Source organism: Lipophrys pholis (assembly GCF_963383615.2).
Source record: "Lipophrys pholis genome assembly, contig: SCAFFOLD_32, whole genome shotgun sequence".
Classification (NCBI taxonomy): domain Eukaryota; kingdom Metazoa; phylum Chordata; class Actinopteri; order Blenniiformes; family Blenniidae; genus Lipophrys; species Lipophrys pholis.
In genome coordinates, this window is record NW_028291980.1 from 448390 (window position 1) to 472500 (window position 24111).

Here is a 24111-nt window from a genome sequence, read left to right on the forward strand (position 1 = left end):
GACATCAGAGACGGACTGAGACAGACGAAGACGGACTGAGACGGACGAAGAGCAGCTTCTTCTCTCCACAAGTTTCCTCACACGTGGAAAAGTGTCTGTAAGAAGAAGAGAAGAGAGTTCAGGTGAGAATCTGTCAGCTCTTTAGAAGCTTCCACAACGGAGCAAAAGACTTTCTAACTTCTCTTTTTCTCTTTCATTCACACCATCACAAACCTCTGACAGCTGCTTTCTTCTTCTTCACCTGTTGGACAAACATTTCATCCTCCATTTAACTCCTTTCTTCACTTCTTTTCTTCTCCATGGAGAAACTCTGAAAACATTCAGCAGTGGGCGGGGCTTCAGCCCTCCTTCACTCTGATTGGCTCATGTTTGTGTTAGTCTAAAACATTCAAACACACACACACACTCACACACACACACGACTCAATCATCTCATTATTTATCATCCAGACGCTTCATTTTTTTCCCTGAAAACTCCAACTGACATTAATCCTATTGATTGTTGTATTTTCCATGTTTCTATATTTTCTTCTCTCATCTTATTTCCTCTGTTTGTTCATTATTTATGCTTCTTGTTTTTCTTCTTTCTCTGTTTTGTCTCGGCGTGGTGTGTGTGTGTGTGTGTGTGTGTGTGTGTGTGTGTGTGTGTGTGTGTGTGTGTGTGTGTGTGTGTGTGTGTGTGTGTGTGTGTTGAGCAGGTTGGTGTGTTTCTCTCTGTCTGACTCAACATGTGGGACGTGGATGAAGAAGACCCACCAGAGTGTGTGGACAGGTAAGAGACGTCCCCCCCTCCTGCATTCAGTCAAACAGCAAACAGAAGAATGGACACTAAATGTAAACTCCATAGAAAGATGAAATGGAGTAAAAGTGGCTCTGCTGTATTGACACGTCTCAAGGCTCAGTGATTTCAAGTCATCCAAAGTGAGCTGAAGTGATTTCAACAGGCAGCAGAAAAAGAGCTGCAGTAAAGGACATGAGGTGCAGAGACATTCCACCGTCCCCATGATCAGTCCCAATGTGATCATGAAAGACACAAGGACAAGCAGTGGAAAGGACAAAGACTAGAAGATCATGTGTTGTCTTTCAGGTCAGAGTTTCTAACTCCTCTTAACCTGATCCAAGGTCAGAGCAGTGTCACCTTTCCAACAGGGAGTTTAAAGGAAGTGGAAGTCTCCACATGACACTGAAGTCCAAACGTCCCACATCACTAACTTACAGTTTGGTCTACAAAGATTTGTCCAGAGACAAAGTTTGTCTCATTGTGTTCTGTATATTACCACAGGAAATAGAAATGAAACCCTCCAGACTTCAGCTTTAATTCAGTGGCTTCAACTAAAACATCCCATAACAATGTGAGGAACTAAAGGATTTGAACACAATCCCTTCATGTCAGAGGCTCAAAAGTCACTCAACCAATGAAATAAGAGAGAATCAATCCTTCATCTCTCACACTTGTTGAAAAGCCTTTGCAGGCAATGACTGGCTGAAGTTGGGAACTCATGACGTCAGCAGGCGCTCGCTGGGTTTCCTCTATTTTAATGCTCTTCCAGGCTTCACCGCAGAGCCGCTCACTTGATGTTGCTTTGTGGGCCTTTCTAATCCAAGTTTAATCTGTAAGAGGAGAAATTCAGGTTCTATTGGATTGAGATCTGGTGACTGACTGGGCCTTTCAGGAAGATTCTACTTCTTTATTCTAGAATCACCTCCTGGGTGGTTTTGGCTGGTGGTCCTCCTCACATCAGAAGAGAGTAAGGGGACGGTGTTTTGTGACGTTTGGGGACAGTGTCAGGTGACGGGTTGAAAATAAATTAGAAAGTGACGGGATCATTGGTGGTTGGAATGTTTGACTCCTCATCACACAGTCATCAAAGTGTGTGTGTGTGTGTGTGTGTGTGTGTGTGTGTGTGTGTGTGTGTGTGTGTGTGTGTGTGTGTGTGTGTGTGTGTGTGTGTGTGTGTGTGTGTGTGTGTGTGTGTGTAGAGGTGAGAAGCTCAGACACACAGCAGGGTCTTCAGTATCCAGCAGCTTGTCTATGAAGAGTGACTGGTCCAAACCTCGTCCACCAAACTTCAGTACTGAACCTGGACCTTCAGACACAAAGTAAGAAACTCTTTCTTTTCTTTTATTTCCTCAAAACCAGAGTGAGAGAAGTTGTGCTCACTCTAAGATTCACTTCCAGTATTTTAGTACAAGAGTCCAAACTGCAAACTGAGCAGCAAAGTCTGATCCTACACTCTTTCAAAAGTCCTATTTTGATGATGAATCTGCTGGTTTCAAAGTTTGAAGACAAGATTTGAAAGTTGTCAGTGATTGGATGATTTGGATGTTGGTTGAGAAGAAGTTCCAGAGTTGCTGGCTGAAGGCTCTGGACCTCCTGATGTTCATCCAGGCTGGAGGTAAGTGAGGCTGAGAGAGGAGGTCAGAGAAGTACTGTGGACGCTGGTGAGACGTGAAGGAGGAGGGTGAGGGACAGAGGAGATCAATGAGGTACAGAGGGAGGAGCTTCATCATGAACTTGAATGTCTGGAAAAGAATTATGAACTGAAGCTGTTGAACTGAAGTCAGTGGAGTTTCTGGAGAAGCAGGGTCATGTGAAGGATGGAAGGTGTTCTGATGATGATTCATACTGAAGAATTTGACAGCAGGTGGAGTTTCTGGAGGATTTGAGAGGGAGACCAGAGAGAAGGAAACAGATGGAGGTGACCAGGGTGTGGAGCAGTGTGGAGATGCTGCTGGGTGAGAGGGAGGAGCAACAGTGCTTGATGTTACCAGGGTGGAAATATGCTGACTCAGTCATTCTATTGATGTGGGTTGGAAATAACAGAGTGCTGTCGAGGAAGACACCCAGACTCCTCACCCTGACTGGAGGGGAACCAGAGGAGCTGTCCATGATGGTGGACAAACTAGGACCTTTAATGGACCTGAATCATATGAGGAGAACTTCTTTATCACTGCTGAGTTTGATCAATTAGAAGAAGAACCAGGACTTGATGTCCTGCAGTTAGTCACTGATGGAGGTGGGTGGGAGGGTGAAGTTGGTTTGATGGAGACGTAGAGCTGAGTGTCGTCTACATAGCAAAGAAACATCATGAGGTATTTATGAGAAATATGGACAAGTGGAAGAGATGGACAATTAAGAAGAATGTGGGACCAAGTACAGAGCCCTGGGGAACACCAGAGGAGAGGGGGATGGGGGGGATGTAAAAGATTTGAACTGAATGATTTTTAACTTTAAAGTTATTCGACCAGAATCCATTTGGGAAACATGAAACATGTAGGATCCAGTTTCAGTTGTTGATGTTGATCTCTAATACATTAATACCTTTCTGAATGGAATTCGTCATGACACTCACACAAACACATAATTCCAGCATTTAAATTTAAAGGAACATACCAGAGTGTTGACCTCTTGCTGATTAATAATCAGTTTCACAACATTTAAGAATATTCTGGAGGTTCTAATCCTCTTTCTCTGAGAAAATCCAGTATTTTATTTTGGGCTGAATCGGTCCAATGTTGATCATTTTGCTTCAGCTTCTGCGACGCCATCTTTGATATCCCAGAAACCCTTGTGGCAGATTTCCCAAGATGATGTCAGTTAGGAAACATCAACACAGTTTGATGTTTTGTTTGTAAACATCAACTTTGGTGGATCGATTTGGGAAACTGCAGGTTGGAAATGAGTACAAATGAGTGTTGATGGTGTTGGGATTTATGGTTGGTTATTAGCATTAAATTACTGTAAGTAATAGTTTACTGAAAGTAATAAATCACTGGAAGTAATTTATGAAAAATTGAAATTATTCATGAAAGTAAACAGTAATTTACTCATTAACAACTCCTAAAGTAATTGAGTAATTACTTACAAAAAATGAATAAATTATCAAAAATTATTCAGCAATAAAAAAAATATTAATTTGCATAAATTTATTATCATATATACATATATATGTATTAATAATAAATCGTGGCACCACCAGATAAACTGGAAATAGCTAATACCAAAATATCAGTCTCGTATGTAAAACATTTATTATAAGTTAGTCAATATTTCTGCGTAAAATATAACAATCTTAAATGAAATGGAAGGTGTGAGATCCGAGCACAGACTGTTACAAACCAGTGAATTGTCAACAATAAATACACAATAATCACCAAGAAGCGTACAATTCAGCTAACAGGCGTTTATTAATAAAATGTATTAATTCATAAATAATTCTGAAATCATCTCATAAATCAACACATTCAAATAGCAAACGACATCTAACACGGAGATCTAATCTATTAAACAGCAAACACTATGTACAAAGAGTGTGTGTGTGTGTGTGTGTGTGTGTGTGTGTGTGTGTGTGTGTGTGTGTGTGTGTGTGTGTGTGTGTGTGTGTGTGTGTGTGTGTGTGTGTGTGGGGTCTGGAATGTAATGACCTCGAATGTCCACCAGGTGGAGGCAAACGTTGGCGGGTCAGTGTGGTTACCGTGATGACCACTAGGGGCGTGCGGTGGCGCACAGAGGGAGAGCACAATGGCTTGATGCGTCCACCAGGTGGATGTCAAGAGGGATTGTGATGACCCACGCAACCACTAGAGGCGTTTGACTCGCTCTTTCTGGGGACGCAGCGGTTGCTTAGCGGCCAGAGAAACAAGACGTCCGTGGAGCGCGCATGCGCGAGGGTGGTCTCGGAGCGAGGCAGTCTACCGAGGGCGTAACAAAGGCCGGTTCCGTTGGCCCGGTTCTGAGCACCGGAGTCCTAAGTGGAGGACGGGACCTGCAGTTAGAACTCTTGTGATCGAGGCAGATGTGCTCTTGCAGCAGATAAAAGTTGGTTGCATGTAGCTGTGAGTCTGTGACCTTATCTGATCAGGTAAGGGGGGCGCATATCTGCGAGGCAGATCCAGGTTAGTAGAAGGAAGGGGGAAATAAGAAAAAGGGAAGACAAGAGAAAGACAGAGAATTCTGGCGACGCTCAATTCTGAACCTGGTTCCTCCACAGAGAACTTCCAGTCTACTGGAACTCACTTGGACCTCTGGTTCTGAGTTGGAAAACTCAATTCCCGGACTTGGTTGGTGCGCGTGAACGCGAGTACACAAACATATGAGATGCTGCAGCCTTCTCAGCGGCACATTGAAACACATTGCATGTTAGCTTCACGGTAATCTAACAATATATCTCCCAAGAAAAAAGCTCTCACCGTCCGTGGTTTGGTGCTGGACAGCACCGTCCGTGGTTTGGTGCTGGACAGCACCGTCCGTGGTGCTGTTGGTTCTGTGAAAGAGTGGTAATTCAGCGTCCTGAATTCAGAGGCTTGGCTTCAGCTGCAGGAGTGGACAGATGAGAGGATGATTTTGGAGAGGAGACGATGGCTCTGGTCTCCAGAATCCCCCCCCAAAAATAGAGGAAACAGAAGAAGTAGTCCAAACTGTGTCCTGCTCGTCCAGCGGGCTGATGTTGGTGTTTCTTTTGTTCCTACTTGGTGCTCTCTTATTCCATCCTGAGGCAAGCAGAGACTTGTGTCTCCCTCGATGGTCAGATTGAGAAGCAGAGAGAGTTGGTAGGAAAAGTTTCACCAAGCTTGAATTTCGGACCCCTGTGGTGTTTGGGCCGGATTCGACCATCCTCATTGGTTATCAACCTGGGGGGTTGAAAACTTCCGGTCTCTCTGGCTCGCTCCCCCGCTGTTTTATGGCCTGTTCATTGTTCCTGGTGTTTCTCCTCTGGGGGAGAATGCTTGGAGGGGTTCAATGGAATCTTCAGCCCAATAATGGTATTGTTTTTGGTGTTTTGGTTTATTCTCTCTGCAGAAGGGATCTGTTTTATGGGAAGTACATTTTGAAGATTGTTTTTCTGGTAGAGTAACTTTAAATGTGGAACTACAGTTTATAACTATTAAATATCCTCACAGAATTATCACAAAGTCTGACTTAGAGAATCAAAGTCTCAGTTCTTCCATGTATCTTCCATTGTTCCAGTCAGTCTGTTCCTGATGTTGTGTTTGTTTTTAGCTCTGACTCTGGGTTTCCATCCAGCTGTGTGTCCATGAAGAGTGACCGGTCTATGGGGGAACCCTTAACTTTTAAATGTGAAGCAGGAAGTGGTGATGAGGGGTGAGAATCAGTGTTTGTCTCAGGATTCCTCATCACACCACACAGCAGCTTTAACAAAGTCAACATGTTTCTGCAGCGTGAGCCAGCAGAGCTCCCAGCTTCTCCGTGGTGGCTCCGCCCCTCAGCATCAAAGACATCTGGACTCCACATTTATGGTGAGAACACGTCTCCATTCAACACTTTACTGTCACATCATGAGACAGAAGAAGCTGCTGTGACTTCCAGCTGAAACATGAAACAGACACTCAGCTTATTAGATCCATTCAGGTCCAAAGTGAAACAGTCCAACCTTCATCCAGCTTCCAGTCTTCACTGATGCTTGAAGCTGCTTCTGCTGGAGATCCCACATGAAGTGTGATTTGGCTTCACATGTTGTCCATCCTGCTCTCTGCACTGGATTTACACTCACATCTCAATCTGGCTTCAGTTTCAGCTCAAAGTCAACTCCAGATGTTTCTCTGTTCCAGCTGCTGGAGGACAACATGGTGACTTTCATGAAGAAGGAGCTGAAGAAGATGAAGAAGCTCCTGAGTCCAGATTACCCAGCATGCTCAGAGAGTGAGAGGGAGGATGAGGATGAAGAGCAGAGGAGCAGCAGAGAGTCATTTCTGAGGATCACCCTGGACTTCCTGAGGAGGATGAAGCAGGAGGAGCTGGCTGAGCGTCTGTGGAGCAGTAAGAGGATTTGATCTCTGTCAAACCCAGAATGATATTTTACCAGCTCTCCATTTAAAGGGTCCGGATCCCGAGCCCCCACTTTTTTTTAACAGACAGAGGACAATCTTCTCGGTGTCTGTTTAAGCTGGCAGGCGAGGAGATTAGCTCTGAATACTCTCAGTTTTCATCCCAGAGTCATCCCTCTCTTCATCTGGATATGTCACCCAGCACAGCAGCCCAGCTGATAGGCCGACGTAGCAGACACCCTGGTTCACTACTGCTTTCCTCTGGGTTCCACCAGCACTTGTTAGGTTTCAGAGAAATTCTTTAGTGACCTGGCGTAGGTCTCAAGGACATGGTTTTATTTACTTCAACTCTGCTGGAGTACCCTGTAAGAGTATTTTGTTTGGAGCACACATCAGAACCTTTAAATCCCGTTGAGAACGTTGGAAATCAGGACTGTCCACCGTTTAGTACTTTAATTACATGATGTTCTGCTTTATTAAAGCTTGGGAAAGGGCAAAGCATGCAGCAATAATGCAAGTAGATTAATATTGAATATTACAATGCTTTTATAGAGTAGATCAAATGGTATATAAGTAAACATAATTAGTTTTAAACTAAAGTCGGCCCGCAAGTGAAAAAACATAAAATATCTTAACCTGGACTTCCATTGAGCTCGGTGAGACAGAGGGGAGACGTTTCCAGTTCATCCTCTCTGCAGCACCTCTGTGGTCGTGGTTTTAGCAACCTGTCAGCAACTACTGCTGTGAATGAGAGGAGAAGAGAACTGAAGTGTCCCAAGCCGCTACATTTCCTATAATATCAACTATCAAAAATCCAGAATCTTGTTCGTAAGGGAAAAATCTTGTTCAAAAAGGGAAAAACAAATAACCTGGGAAAATTGGGGAAATTTTGAACTAAAAACCAAGATAGAAATCCATAACACTAAAAAATGGGAAGAACAGGAGCTTGAAAAATTTTAAAATATAGAGGGGAAAATTAATAAATTGGAAAAAATATAAACAACAAAACAAAGAAAAGAAAAAGAAATAGAAATAGAAATAGAAATAAGAAATAAAAATTTGGAAAACAAAGAGGAAAAACAAAGAAAATGAAAGCTGTAAGCAGCGTTTGTCGGGACCTCGCCCTATGGCCCGTCGGGGCCTTTAAGTGTTCTTCACCTGGAAATCACACAGGTTCCTCCCCAGGTGTCCCTGACCTGGAACCTGGTCTTATCTCACAAAGAGCATGCCATCTCCTGCTCCTGCTCCTCCTGCACCTCCTCCTCCTCCTGATCCTCCTCCTCCTCCTGCTCCTCCTGATCCTCCTCCTCCTCCTCCTCCTCCTCCTCCTCCTCCTCCTCCTCCACCCTGTGCTGGAGGCTCCGCCCCTCTGCAGGGATCTTTGGGATCATTATGTTACATTACTGCATGGAAGTGAAGCCAGAGTATTTTATGAAGTAATCATGGAACATGATTGTAACTAACTTCACTTCCAGGTCTTGTATGGCGTTCTGACCGCAGGCTGAGGTCTGCATGAGACAGCAGGGGGCGCTCCGCTATGAGACGCATCATTAATAGAACTTCTTTCTCATGAAGCCAGACTTTTGCTTCATCAGTAACTACTAAACAAACCACATACTACTGTAAGTGAAAGCTTGGATTTGTGGGCATAAAATGAGCCCCTCCCCCCCTCACCCGCCACCGAGCGCTCTGGAACACCCACTGGGCAGGGTGGTGGTGGTGGTGGCAGTACAAGGCAGTATCTTCCAAAGTTTCCAAAGTTGTGCTCTGTTTTTCAGCCGTCCTTTTAGAAGATTTACAGTCCAAATGATGTCTGAAGGTTTGAGTCAATTAAAGAAATATTAAATTAAAATCATTAAAAAATGATTCAAGCTCAACCCAGGTTTAAAAACAGAGTTGGACGAAATCAAGATGATTAAAATATGTTGCGAGTCCAATGGCCGAGTCAAATAACAAGGAGTGGAGACAAGTGTTCCCTTTATAGCTGTCCAGCCTGGAAGCATAGCTAGAGCTCGTGACGTCTGGTTAGTAACAGGTAACTTGGTTCTAGTGGTCCGGGTTAACACGCCCCAGGACTTGACAACAAGACAGGAGCTTCAAAAGCTGAACTCGGCTTTATTTCCACTATTGCTCTACAATCACGGGATACGAATCCCTGTGAGCGGGCGAGCTCTGACCGGGTCACTACCAACAACACACGGAACTTTAGACATAGAACTATAGACACAGAACCACTTCATAGAGCTACACTTAACAGATTCTTCCATGAACACACCTTTCTCCTACATCACAGTTGGATGTTTTTCAACTCGTCACACGAGGGCAGTATTGCAACACAAGTCCGTGTGTGTGTGTGTGTGTGTGTGTGTGTGTGTTCCGTCTCAGCTTGGCATGCAGCCGTGAGAGAGAATCAGCACTGCTGATGCGGACCTCTTGAAAAAACGATTGTTAATGGAGAACCGTTTAAAATAAAAAAAAAAGTATCCCCTCATTCAAAACACAACACCAGTACCTATGTATTGGTGTATTTTCATCAAAAGCCACGTGGACGAGGAGGCGGGATTTGGTGTTCAAAACTTTGACGGCTAATAAAAACAGAACCGCTCCATGACTGAAAATGATATTGGGGATTATTGAGGAGGAGAGTCTTTTCTGTCATTTAGTAGGTTTATGAAGTCAATAGATATTTGTGCTCAGATTAGCTCGCGTTCGCGAATCTTATTTTGAAAGGCAAATTACGGACTTCCTGTCAGATTTAGGTCAGGGGTTCCAGCAGGTGATTTGTCAGGCTCGATGAGACAAACAATTGAGTTTTAGTTTGATCTCTCTACGACATTCCTAAAGGCCATGGTTGCTGTTTAAGTGTTTTTGGTGGCTGTGGTCGTGCTTATAGGTGGTGCTAAAGAGCACATTTTGGCTCTCTGGGGGTTCATTTTTACATTTTCTTATGTTATCCAGTGTTAATGAGCATGCCTAATTTGGTGAGTCCTTGAGCATGTTTAGGGGGTCAAATGTATTCTCCTTCAAAGGTTGAGGGCCGTTTTTGGTGGAAAATTGTACTTTGAAAGGAAAACTGCGGACTTCCTGTTGGATTTAGGTCTGGAGTAACAGCACGTGATTTTTAGGTCTCAATGAGACGAACAATTGAGCTTCGGTTTGATCTCTCTACGACATTTCTACGGGCCATGGTGCCCGTTTTGGTTTTTTGAGGTGGTGCTAGAGAGACATTTAAGCATTCTGGGGTTTAATTTTTACATTTCCTTAATTCTATTGGCAGTCTTTATGAGCGTGCCAAATTTGGTGAGTTTATATGCAAGTTTGCAGCAAATAAAAGAGAATAAGAAGAAGAAAGATTACAAATACAATAGGGTCCTGGCCTCCAGGCGGCCTCGGCCTTTCTGCTCGCTCCCTAAAAAAAGGAAAAAACGGGTAAAAAAAAAGAAAAAATGCTGTAATTGAGAAATCTGAATTCTGAAATCCAGGTGTAAATGGTATAATCCACATCATAGATAAGGAAGGGAAAATCAACTAAACCTTTTTAAATTCAGGATGTGGGGTGTTTAGGAAGGATATTTTGCGTCCCTGCAATGAACGACTGCTTGTGGCTTGGTGTGGTAATCTTCACTCCACAGAGTATAATCCAGAGAGAGTTTTCTGCTTCAAGTGAAACACTTTCTGACTGTCAATATCTATTGTCCAAAGCAGTCCTCTGATTCTACCAGGCAACGGGGAGTCCTCTCCCTACAAAATCCCCCGAAATACCCAGTAGCAGTTTGGAAACATCTTTTCTAGCCCTGATTTACATACAGACTTACATAATGGAAACATACACAGTCAACTTCACAGGATTGGTGCCCACTTTTCACCAACCTTCATCATTGGTTTCACAACTTTGCATAGGTGTACGTGACTTCTAACAGGCATCACTGCTGGGAAACGTCCGTATTTGTCATGGGACGGAACTGAGGCTCAAGTGCAGACAGCAAAACAGGAGACACAGAATTTGAATTACGGATTTATTTAAACTAAAAGGGCGGGAACAAAAAACCCTACTAAGGCAAAAACTAAAACCAAGAAGAAAACAGAAAACGATCGGGAAACTCCTGACGGAAAAACTACTAGAAAACAAAGTACAAACGATCGCAGCCAAAGAGGACGGGCGGAGGAGTCTGGCACAGGAGTGGGGAGACTCAGCTGCAGAGTGGGAAGGTTAGAGGGGATCGTAGTTCCAGGCAGGCAGGAGGCAGACAGGAATCCAGTTACGCATAGGACCTGGCTGAAGTATTTTACGGTTTGGCGTCGGTTCATGTTCAACTGGTGTTTATATAGAGGTGCAGGTGGGGAGGCCACTCCCCGCCGCAGCTGGAAGCAGTTGAGTTTATTGGAGGTGAGGTCATGCCCATGAGGCAGGGAGGCCACCAGATGGTGCCAATGGACCAAATTAGGTTTGAGAAGTGGAGGGCATGACAGTATTTTGTGAAAGTCGTTACAACGACTTTTCTACCTTTAGTACATTTCACAAGTTTTTCCAGTAATAGTCCAATTTGTACAATTAAAAACACCTTTCCCAACCATTTGAATCATTACCTCATTACCAACGTCTGTTTTATTTTCCTTTATCTCACTTTGACCTCTCATAGTCAAACACAGATCATTAAAACACATTAACACTCACACACATTTAGAGCTGCTGCATTGAAAGCTGGCTGTACTCTGCTGCTTTGTTATTTCACATCTGGTAAAACCATTTCCTCTTGCTTCTTCCCCAAAGGCCTTGCTCTTGGGCATCCTGAACTCAGAGTTCTGTCCAGTTGCCCTGGGCCTCCTTGGACCCCATCTCCTATAAAAGCTTCTTTCTGTGGAGCGTTATAAATGCTGATTCGACCTTTCCTGACATCTCATTTCCCAGGATGGAGATGAAGCTGAAATGTTCTCAGCTGGAGCAGAAAGCAGTCAGAAACAGAGTCCATCCAGAGAACACAGGTCATTTCCAGGTCCGACACAGAAAGTGTGAAACAGGCAGAAAGTCCAAAACAAGCAGCAGAGAAGAGGAGACACAAAGAGAGTTCCTGAACTCTGCTGCTCATGTGATGCAAACATCTGCATCAGATCAGAGGCTGTTTGGTCTCCACTGAGGAGCTGGATGGAGCTGATGGAGGAGAAACATCTCCACTAACACACTGTCATCTTCACAATCAATGTCAAACACACTCAACTCATTCCTGCTTTCTTCTTTTAAGGAACTTCTGCTGGAGTCTGCCAACAGAAGGTGAAATGTGCCCTGAAGAAGAGGTTCCAGGTTGTGTTTGAGGGGCTCTCTAAAGCAGGAGAGTCCACCCTCCTGAAGCAGATCTACACAGAGCTCCACATCACAGAGGGAGGGACTGCAGAGGTCAATGAGGAACATGAGGTCAGACAGATTGAAACAGCATCCAGGAGAGCAGCCAGAGCAGAAAGCAGCATCAGAGCAGGAGACCTCTTTAAAGCCTCACCTGGAAGATCTCCACCAATCAGAACAGTGCTGACAAAGGGAGTGGCTGGCATTGGGAAAACAGTCCTGACACAGAAGTTCACTCTGGACTGGGCTGAAGACCAAAGCAACCAGGACGTCCACTTCACATTTCCATTCACCTTCAGAGAGCTGAATGTGCTGAAGGAGAAGAAGTTCAGCTTGGTGGGACTTGTTCATCACTTCTTCGCTCCAACCAAAGAAGCAGGACTCTGCAGCTTTGAAGACCTCCAGGTGGTCTTCATCTTTGACGGTCTGGATGAGTGTCGACTCCCTCTGGACTTCCAGCACCCTGAGATCCTGACTGATGTTACAGAGTCCACCTCAGTGGATGTGCTGCTGACAAACCTCATCAGGGGGAACCTGCTTCCCTCTGCTCGCCTCTGGATCACCACACGACCTGCAGCAGCCAATCACATCCCTCCTGACTGTGTCGGCATGGTGACGGAGGTCCGAGGGTTCACTGACCCACAGAAGGAGGAGTACTTCAGGAGGAGGTTCAGAGAGGAGCAGCAGGCCAGCAGGATCATCTCCCACATCAAGACCTCACGAAGCCTCCACATCATGTGCCACATCCCAGTCTTCTGCTGGATCACTGCTACAGTTCTGGAGGAGGTGTTGAAGAGCAGAGAGGGAGGAGAGCTGCCCAAGACCATGACTCAGATGTACATCCACCACCTGGTGGTCCAGGCCAAAGTCAAGAAGGTCAAGTATGATGGAGGAGTTGCCACAGATCCACACTGGAGTCCAGAGAGCAGGGAGATGGTGGAGTCTCTGGGAAAACTGGCATTTGATGAGCTGCAGAAAGGAAATCTGATCTTCTATGACTCCGACCTGACAGAGTGTGGCCTGGATCTCAGAGCAGCCTCACTGTACTCTGGAATGTTCACACAGGTCTTTAAAGAGGAGCAAGGCCTGTACCAGGACAAGGTCTTCTGCTTCATCCATCTGAGCCTTCAGGAGTTTCTGGCTGCTCTTCATGTCCATCAGACCTTCATCAGCTCTGGAATCAACCTCCTGGATGAACAACAACAAACAGTCCTGATGGAGAACAATCTCCACCATCTCCATCAGAGAGCAGTGGACGAGGCATTGAAGAGTCCAAATGGACACCTGGACTTGTTCCTCCGCTTCCTCCTGGGTCTTTCACTGCAGACCAATCAGAGTCTCCTCCGAGGTCTGCTGACACAGACAGGAAGTAGCTCACAGACCAATCAGGAAACAGTCCAGTACATCAAGAAGAAGCTGAGTAAGAATCTGTCTGCAGAGAGAAACATCAATCTGTTCCACTGTCTGAATGAACTGAACGATGGTTCTCTGGTGGAGGAGATCCAACAGTCCCTGAGATCAGGACGTCTCTACACTGGTAGACTGTCTCCTGCTCAGTGGTCAGCTCTGGTCTTCATCTTACTGTCATCAGAAGAAGATCTGAAGGAGTTTCACCTGAAGAAATACTCTGCTTCAGAGGAGGCTCTTCTGAAGCTGCTGCCAGTGGTCAAAGCCTCCAACAAAGCTGTGTACGTGGGTCATGAACAAATATGTAGAACTGAGTCCATGACAAACATTGAACTGGTTTTCATTGTTGCTTCTTCTTCAGGTTGAGCAGCTGTGGTCTGTCAGAGAGAAGCTGTGGAGCTCTGTCCTCAGTCCTCAGCTCTCAGTCCTCCAGTCTGACACATCTGGACCTGAGTGACAACAAGCTGCAGGATTCAGGAGTGAAGCTGCTGTCGGCTGGACTGGAGAGTCCTCACTGTAAACTGGAAGCTCTCAGGTTCTGACATTATTGATCATTAATATCCACCACTCTCTGTTCTCCTGCTCACATCTCTAGAACATCAGTAAAACATCTCAGTAGAACACTGCAGCCTCTTGATATTTCCTCCTCTATTAATCAGGAAGTAAAACTACAAAGTAAAGTTTCCAGTGTAAGTTCAGGTGGAGAGCAGCAGCTTTACTTCCTCCACTCACTGTGTTTGTGATGCTCCATGTCACAGAGTTCTGCCTCAGACTCTGACACCGACACGACTACGAGCAAGAACACCACACATGAGACAAGCACAGCAGCAGCAGGACACTCACTTCAGGTGTGCTCCTGTGGCTGGATGAAAATATCATCACTTAGGAGGCTGAGGATCCACCAAGGGAAGAGAGGAGGATGAGAGAGCAGAGGCGAGAGCCTCACAGTGACCAGTACTTCTTATGAAGCAACCAGTCAAATCAGTGGAGTGAAGCACAGCGACGGGACAAAATAGAATAGAATAGTTTATTCTAGTGATGGCCAGATGAAGCTTCATGAACCACTGTCTTTACTTTCTGACCCTCACACAGAATCTGTGTAGTTTTCTTCTTCTCATTTTAAATGAATATAATCTTAGGAATCCTACTGTCACTACTTGCTGTCTTATTAATGTGTACAAGGGTGGATGAAATGTCGACCTCTTCTATGTCAGGAACTCTGAAATTCTTCATCCTTTATGATTAACCCTCCTATTCTCCTCAAATTTACTAACACTTTTCACCCTCAGGGGTCAATCTGACCCCAGGGATATTTGTCTCCAGAAAATTATTTACTGAAAATTGTTGCCTGAGTTTTTGTGTCAGACACTTTGTTTATTTGTTGAATACATAAATAAGCCCTTGATAGTGAAAGCTGACCTGTTCTCTAGCGCCACCATCAGGTCAAAGTTAAATCATCAGGCCAAAGTTAGAATAAATTTATCTTGAAAATTTTTCATACAAATATTCTCATATTTTCTGACAATATTGATGGCCACAAGAGTATGAACCTTAAAGAGTTTTGGTGATGATACGACCTTTCCTGTAGCGCCACCATCAGGTCAAACTTTCAGTTTTAGAGTTAGTGTATCTTACAAATCTTTCATCCAAATCTTTTCTAATTTTAAGTGCACATTCATGACTCTCACAGAATCAAGCATAATGATTGATATCAGTGACCCCCCTTTCCCTCTCATAAACATAGTTATTTATTTGCATCTCCCTTTTTTGTGACATAGTTAGACAGTCTAACTCACCCCTCCTCTTTTGTTATCCCACGAAACGCAACCAAGCACTCATCGACAGTCACGTGGGGGCCTGGATTGTAAAGCAGGGGTAAACGCTGCACCCACTTGTCCCACACATCCCTTATTGCTGCAAGTTTGTCACGTTCTCGTCGGCCCTGCCTTGTTTGCTTGTCATCAAAGCGTATGACACGGGACAAAACTTGGACAGTCTTCAGAGACATGGTGGCTGGAAATATTGCCCTTCCAGTCTCAGCGTTCCAGAGGCTTGCTGTTGCTTCACCTTTTGATTTATAAACCCCGGCCAAAATGAGCAAGCCAATGTAGGCTTCCAAGTCAACTGCATCCAGGTCTTTCCAACTGTCCCCATAGACACGCTTTCCCTCTAAATTTGTCATCCCAAGTACAATATTCTGAATTGATGAGGTAATGAAGAGTTCGAATGATGATTTTATATCTTCAGTGTGGCTGATTGCATATCTTGTGGGGCCTGGAACCATTTTGATAACATTAGGAGCACTAAGTCTACCCTGCTGTTGACGTGGGGAAAGTGACCATGTTATCTTTCCATTTTTGGAGGTGACCCTGTCTGCTGGTTGTTGAGCGACAACAGGAGGGTCAACACTGTCATTCTCATCAGATGAGAATCCTTCAGAATCAGGGTCCTCCTCAACATAATCCTCTGTCTCTGACACAATCTCCTCTCTGTCACTTTCACTGTCAAAGAGCTGCTCCAAAACCTCGCTAACTGTGAACCTTTTCCTGGAGGACATTCTCATGTGAGAGAGTGTGCAGACTGTAGTAACCTACACAGAGCGCACTGAGGAAAAGAGGGATGTCGGCGCAAGCTTTTATACGTTTGCTCCTCCCTTATTTTGCATGTCCCTGCGGGAATACCCCTCCCCCCACGGCGCGGGAAATATGAGTTCTGAGGCAGGTGTGAGTTCAGAGGGTCACACAGACACACACACACACCTGCACCTGCAGTTTTATACAGTCAAAACAGCTTGGGGTCAGATTGACCCCCGAGGAACACCAATGCGTGCAATATGTGTTCAGCACTTTGAAAAAATATTATCATGAAAATTTTATGCTAAATCCGTTGTCCCCATCAAATTAAGAAAAGTCATGAAATATGAAGCAAAAAAATCAAAGGCAACTATTATTTTTTGAGTGATAAACATTGAAAGGGGTCAAATTGACCCCAAGGAGAATAGGAGGGTTAATTGTGTTAATTGATATAAATTTTACTATGACTTTAAATTCCAATGAATAGTTTTGTTTGGTCTATCTTGATGAGACTGATATAAATTGGCATCATTTCCTGTTAAACAGGTGGTGCCCCGAGGTTATCTGATGCACATCAGATTCCATTTTTTGTTCATGATCCATGGCTCTTTGATCATCACTAATCAGTGTTGACACAGTTACCTTGAAAAAGTATTCTAATTACTGATTACTAGTTACTTTACTAATTACTTGTTTTTAAAAGTAACTAAGTTAGATTACAAGTAACGTTTTAGTTATTTTCAACAGCTGCCGACAACACCCCATCCTCTAAACATAGAAATGACAACCGGTTTTGCCAAAAGCTCTGCTGACCACTGCCTCCTGCACCTGCTGATACATATTTAACCTTTGACCTTCATTCTTTGTTGTATTTATATCTGACTCACGCTTTTATTATCAGATTGTTACTATTGCAGCTAGTTATTTATGTGGTGATGTAGTTGTAGTCTGTTGTTGCACTATTTATCTATTTATCTATTTATCTATTTATTTATTTATTTATTTATTTATCTATTTATCTATTTATCTATTTATCTATTTATCTATTTATCTATTTATCTATTTATCTATATATCTATTTATAGATTTATATATTTGCACTCTCTGCGCTATTCAACCTTTTAATTACCCCCCAAGGGGAAAAATGAAGTCTTTCATTGATCGATTGATTGATTGAAAAAGAAAAAAATGACAAAAAGAGTTCAAAATCTCTGCAGTTCTTGTAGCAATGATATAGTTTAGTGTTGACATTTCTTGGTTCCAATTATTTTATGTCACCTGAGCGCACCGTTAGATCGAGTTGGTCTGTGATTGGCTCAGAGTGGAGAAGGGGGCGGGTCAGGTCTGACTGCATGCTCTGTGTGTGTCTGTAAAGTCCTCTTCATCCTCCATAAGAACAAGATGAAAGTTCGCAGTTCAGGTCCTGCTGAACAAAATGACGTCATTTCCTTCTTCCAGCTTCTTCTGGCTGAAGAAATTAGTTTTGGCTTTTCCAACCTCCCTGGCCGAACCATGTGGGAGCTGCTCTGCTGAAACTTCTGCTCTGCCGTGTGCTGCTCATGCGTGTTCCAGTATGCTCATGACTATCAGTCATATTTTAATCATATTTAGCTCGTAACATCGCTACTGTACGAGCGCTGCAGCTCGTTAAAATGTGAGAGTGCAGGCTTACATGATGCACCTGAACGCATCACGAACAGCTGTCAGCTCCTGCAGTTAATACCGGACCAACAACTCTCTTTTATTGCTGAAACAGTTCAGAGAAATGTATTTCTGAAAGCCCTGGAGGCCAGAAATAAACTGTGCAGTTGAAAAGTTTAAAAGCCTAATCACAGACGTGAGGCTGCTGTGAGGAAGCGTGGCCTGCTGCGGGGGCGTGGTCTGTTGTGAGGGGGCGTGGCCTGCGAGTTCAGCAGCTTCTTATCGGAGTATGACCTGTCCTGCAGAAAAAGCTTTTTTTTCAGCATCTGGCTGACGTCACTGCTGAACTTTCTTCTTGTTCTTCTGGGTTGAAAAAGGGAGAATGCAGGAGCCTGAACGATGTCAATGTAGAGCAGTTCTCTGGAGGCTCCATCCAGAGGGGTGTTGAAGAGTCCTTTAGTTTGGAGGAGAGAACGAGCAGCCGCTTCTGTTTAATAATGAAGAGTCTTTGTAGAGAAGAAACTCATCCTGCTGGACGCTACAATACTAATGCCACAATAGTAATGCTACAATAGTAATGCTACAATAGTAATGCTACAATAGTAATGCCACAATAGTAATGCTACAATACTAATGCTACAATAGTAATGCTACAATAGTTATATACCAATGGTAATGCTACAATAGTTATGCTACAATAGTGATGCTACAATAGTAATGCTACAATAGTAATGCCACAATACTAATGCTACAATAGTTATATACCAATGGTAATGCTACAATAGTAATGCTACAATAGTAATGCTACAATAGTTATATACCAATGGTAATGCTACAATAGTTATGCTACAATAGTAATGCTACAATAGTAATGCTACAATAGTTATATACCAATGGTAATGCTACAATAGTTATGCTACAATAGTTATGCTACAATAGTAATGCTACAATAGTAATGCTACAATAGTAATACCACAATAGTAATGCCACAATAGTAATGCTACAATAGTTATGCTACAATGGTAATGCTACAATAGTAACACTACAATAGTTATGCTGAAGTAGTAATGCTACAATACTAATGCTACAATAGTAATATACCAATGGTAATGCTACAATAGTTATATACCAATGGTAATGCTACAATAGTTATGCTACAATAGTAATGCTACAATAGTAACACTACAATAGTTATGCTGAAGTAGTAATGCTACAATACTAATGCTACAATAGTTATATACCAATGGTAATGCTACAATAGTTATGCTACAATAGTAATGATACAGTAGTAATGCTACAGTAGTACTGCTACAATAGTACCGCTAAAATAGTAACGCTACAGTAGTAACGCAACAGTAGTAACGCTACAATAGTAACGCTACAGTAGTAACGCTACAGTAGTAACGCTACAGTAGTAACGCTACAATAGTACCGCTACAATAGTAATGCTACAATAGTTATATAACAATAGTTATGCTACAATACTAATGCTACAATAGTTATGCTACAATAGTAATGCTACAATAGTAAGGCTGCAATAGTAATGCTGCAATAGTAATGCTACAATAGTAATATACCAATGGTAATGCTACAATAGTAAGGCTGCAATAGTAATGCTGCAATAGTAATGCTACAATAGTAATATACCAATGGTAATGCTACAATAGTTATGCTACAATAGTAATGCTACAATAGTAATGCTACAATAGTAATGCTACAATAGTTATATACCAATGGTAATGCTACAATAGTTATGCTACAATAGTAATGCTACAATAGTAATGCTACAATAGTAATGCCACAATACTAATGCTACAATAGTTATATACCAATGGTAATGCTACAATAGTTATGCTACAATAGTAATGCTACAATAGTAAATCTACAGTAATAACACTCCAATAGTAACACTACAATAGTAATGCTGAAATATTATCGCTAAAATAGTAATGCTACAATAGTAATAGTAATGCATGGTGACTTGGAGAAGTAACTTTAATCTGATTACTGGTTTGGAAATAGTAACGCGTTACATTACTCATTACTGAATAAAGTGGTCATATCACTGTTACTCATCATCATCAACAGTCAAATTGCCTGATGTACAACCAGTGTTCCCAACAACATCAACTGTTTACAAAACAATCAGGACAACAGATTGTAATACAGACAGTCCAGAGTACAGAGCTAGGGCAAGGTGGAGGTTCTAAAGCCTCCACCTAATGGATGCCAGGTGTGCAGACACAGTTTGTGAACCGGGCCAGGGAGAGTGGCAGTAGGAGGAAACATTTATTGTGTTAGAGGAACTCAGTATTGGGCGAGTCATTGAGGACAGGAATCAACAATTGGACTGTGGATATCAAATAAATACTTTGACATGTCCAAAGGAAAAACTGCTGATTGGACCTGATCAGTGTCGCTCCTGAATACGTTCTAAACAAGTTACCTGTCCTCACCAGAGCAGCACCTTAAATAGGTTAAGGTGCTGCTCCACCTCCTCAGCCTTACTCCTCTTGACTCTACTCACCTTTGACACTTTCCCACTACATGATGGTCCCTGCTACCAGGTACTTTCATGGTACACCGTAGTACACTGAGGTTCCAAGCGAGCGAAGACGAGAAGACGGCAGGCTGCTCATTCACCCGCCATTTTTTAAACCTGAACACAATAAAAAACAAAAAAGGACCAAAGTCTGCAGCTGTCCTGGTGAACGCTGTTTAACCACATTTCTATTAGAATTTAAAGTATCGTATGGTTTGTTGTTCTTATTTTAACATCAGTAGCTACTAACAGCTTGTGGCAGAAGTCACCAGTTAACAGGAGCACCAGTGAAACCGAAACACCGGACAGTGAAGCATCACATCGGGGTGATTACTTGTGCATGACGGAGAAAGCTCCGATGACTCCGCCCACGCCGTGGTCGTTCTATTGTAATGGAAAACAAGTGAGGCTGAGTGGAGTAGAGGCAAGGCCAGTAGGGTCAAGTGGAGTAAGGCTGAGTAGGAGCTGGTGGAAAAGAGCTATTTATTACAAGTGACTGGGAATCAGAATATCTAGACAACAATGTGAATAAAGCTGTAAGAAATGCAGAATTAGGAAGAAATGTTAAACAAAGAAAACAATAACAAAGATCTTCTATTGATCAAAGAAGGATTAAAAGATTCTGTCAAAAGGAAAAATACAGGATACAGAGAATCTATAAAACACAAAACTAAAGAAGTGGCACATAAATATGTGAAATACAAAAATAAGTTAACTACAACTAAGAAATGATTTAAATAAATATGAATAAAAGTGGTGAAATGTAAGAAAAGCAGAATCCTATTAAAGACACATGGAATCTATTAAAGAGTGTAAAGAGAAAGACCCAGAGACATTTCATTAGTAAGGAAGAAATCATAGAAATTATTATCAAATGTAAAACCAAATCTTCAGATTGAGACTAAATGGAGATGAAACCAGTAAAGAGGGTGATTGAGTTTATCTCCAAACTACTGACTCAAATCTGGAAACTTTCTCTCTTTATTCAGGTTGAGGGGCTGCAGTTTGTCAAAGATTACTGCATAGTGACAAACCATTTAAAGACATTGGTCGTACTTAAGACAGGCTGTATCTAATGACATTTTTTGTGTTCTCTGTTTATTTGGAAACGTATCGAACTACATGGTGGTATCGATATCGTTACCAGAATGTTGGTGTCGTGACAACACTAGTTCTATGTTGTATAGTTCTATGTTTAACCCTTTATTTTACCAACAGCTACACTGAGATATACCCCAAAGTTATAAAATATTCAGGAAACAAATGTTGAAAGGTTTGGAGTTCAGTATAGAAGAGTTTGGAATGAAATATTCACACTTGTTCAACATTAAAGATAAACTTTTAGAGTTTAAAATATTTAGGAAAGAATAAAAACACAATAACTGTGTGTGTGTGTGTGTGTGTGTGTGTGTGTGTGTGTGTGTGTGTGTGTGTGTGTGTGTGTGTGTGTGTGTGTGTGTGTGTGTTGTGATCCAGATGTTGGAGGACAGAGATGGACTGAGCTCTGCAGCATGTTAGTGATCAGCATGTTGATGAGACTCTTCTCCTCCTGGTGGCTTCAGCTGTTTGGACTTTACATTTCTAAACTCTTCCAGTCTGAACCTTCTTCAGTCTCAATGACTTCAACATCAAACTTTGTCCTCTAATCTCACTTCTTTCTCTCTTTATTCAGGTTGAGGGGCTGCTGGTTGTCAAAGATCAGCTGTTCTTCTGTGGCCTCAGCTCTGAAGTCCAACCCCTCCCTCCTGAAACATCTGAAACATCTGGACCTGAGTGAGAACCGGCTGCAGGATTCAGGAGTTGAGCAGCTGTGTGGTTTTCTGGAGAGTCCACTCTGTAGTCTGGAGACTCTGAGGTCAGACTCCATGTTTGAGTTTGTGTGCAGTGAAAGTTGTGTTGACACTAAAGGTCAGACATCAGGCTGATATGAGATGATCCACACTGAGGATCTCCATGAGAAACTGAGACTTCTTCTCTGGGCTTTAGTCCTGTGACTGTGGCAGAGCCGTGTGGAGCTCCACATTTCAAAGCTTGGTAGAAGAAGCAAGGTGCTGCAGTGGAGAATTCACTGACAACCTCTGACACGCTCCATGTTGAGCTTCAGCTTTCAAAGCAGGCTGATCTCTCCTGGATGAAGAGTCACTGATCTCCCAGCTGGAGCTCCAAACTCTCCCTCACTCTGCCATTGTTGCCCCCCTGACCCAGTGTGTGTCATGTAGGGGTGTGATTCCATCCTGTAATAGGAAACAAAGAGGCAGACCACTTGAGCTGGGGTTTGGCTCGGCTGCAGGATTTAATATGCTGCTGCCTCTATGCAGCTTTTAGGCTCCTTCAATCGCCATGCGCCCTCTGCTGGCCTTTTAGAGTAACACACTACTGCTTTCGCCTGAAAAGTACAACTTTGTTTGAGCCTTTTAAACTAAAAATCAAAATCAGAGCAGCATGCCAAACCAAGGGCTGGAACATCCGCGGGTATTCTGCACTCTGGCAGTAAAATCTTTTTTTAATTGCAGATGTTTGAGCTGAAGTCACCATTATGAGGGACCGAGCAGAAAGACCAGGACCTCCAGAGGAGGCCTGGGCCTGGAGGCCAGGACCTCCAAAGGAGGCCTGGACCTGGAGGCCAGGACCCTGTTGTATTTGGAATGTTTCTTATTAGTTTTTTGTAAAAAAAAAATAAAAACCTGTATAAAAAAACCCTAAACATGCTCAAAAACTCACCAATTTTGGCACGTTCATTAACCCCCAGAGAGCCAAAATGTACTCTCTAGCGCCTCCTAGAGAAACCAAAACAGCGACCACAGCCCGTAGGAATGTGGTAGAAAGATCAAACCAAAAGTCAATTGTTCGTTTCATCGAGCCCGACAAATCACATGCTGGGACCCGTGTCCTAAATCTGACAGGAAGGCCACAATTTGCCTTTCAAAATAAGATTTTCAAACACTAGCTACTCTGAGCACGAATATCTATGGACTTCAGAAACCTATTAAATGACAGAGGAGACTCTCCTCCTCAATAATCCCCAATATCACTTTCAGTGGTGGAGCGGTTCTGTTTTTATTTGCCGTCAAAGTTTTGAACACAGACTCCGCCTCCTCCTCCAGTTTAAAGGTTTTGTGCTTTGAATGACGCGACACTTTGTCTTTATTTGAAACGGTTCTCCTTTAACAATCATTTCTTCTTGATGTCCACATCAGCAGTGCTGATTCTCTCTCAGGGCTGCTGGCTGCAGACGGAACACACACACACATACACACACACACACACACACACACACACACACACACACACACACACACACACACACACACACACACACACACACACACACACACACACACACACAGACTTGTGGTGCAACACTGCCCTCTTGTGAAGAGTTTGTAAACATGCAACTGTGACGAGGGAGAGAGGTATGTTCATTGAGGATTCTTTTCTGTGTAGCTCTATGATTAGTTCTGTGTCTGTAGCTCTAGAAACAGCAGCCCAAGGCTTTAACTTTAATTTTTTCCACACCTTCAAAAGAATTGTACTCACGGTGAGTCCAGGATTCCAGCAGGTGGCGCCACTGATCCATAAAGCCTGTTTTATTCTTGACGTGTCCGCGAGCTCTGTTTGGCTCCGTGCGGCTGAATGACGTCATTGTAGCCTCCAGGCCCCTCCGAGCGGCCCTGTTCACGCTGACGTCACCGCTCCATGCTCCTCCAACTTCTTGTGACTCCAGTAGAACCTGTGAGGGGTGGAGCGGTAAGAGCTCCACCCTGTACTGAGCAGACACGTCACTGTGCACAGACACATATTTAACTGTTAACACACCGTGATGA

At 43.2% G+C, this 24111-nt stretch overlaps 3 protein-coding genes across 6 annotated transcripts in view; 1 reads left to right on the forward strand and 2 right to left on the reverse strand.

The window, feature by feature from the left end:
- The window catches only part of LOC308128325 (protein NLRC3-like), a 434409-nt gene that overhangs the window by 245348 nt on the left and 164950 nt on the right, over nt 1-24111 (reverse strand). The gene's annotated exons all lie outside the window — the stretch shown is intronic.
- The window catches only part of LOC308128323 (NACHT, LRR and PYD domains-containing protein 12-like), a 365314-nt gene that overhangs the window by 91257 nt on the left and 249946 nt on the right, over nt 1-24111 (reverse strand). The gene's annotated exons all lie outside the window — the stretch shown is intronic.
- The window catches only part of LOC308128326 (NLR family CARD domain-containing protein 3-like), a 27988-nt gene continuing 3877 nt past the window's right edge, over nt 1-24111 (forward strand). The window contains exons 1-9 of one of the 2 annotated variants that reach the window (XM_080494037.1): nt 1-122; nt 699-772; nt 1981-2100; nt 6002-6103; nt 6180-6258; nt 6571-6778; nt 12027-13812; nt 13893-14066; nt 21960-22142. In XM_080494037.1, coding sequence (XP_080350163.1) covers nt 729-772; nt 1981-2100; nt 6002-6103; nt 6180-6258; nt 6571-6778; nt 12027-13812; nt 13893-14066; nt 21960-22142 — 2696 coding nt within the window. In that variant the 5' untranslated portion in view covers nt 1-122; nt 699-728. Of the gene's footprint in view, nt 123-698; nt 773-1980; nt 2101-6001; nt 6104-6179; nt 6259-6570; nt 6779-12026; nt 13813-13892; nt 14067-21959; nt 22980-24111 lie in introns of those variants that run through there. The other variant, XM_080494038.1, reaches the window with a different exon arrangement.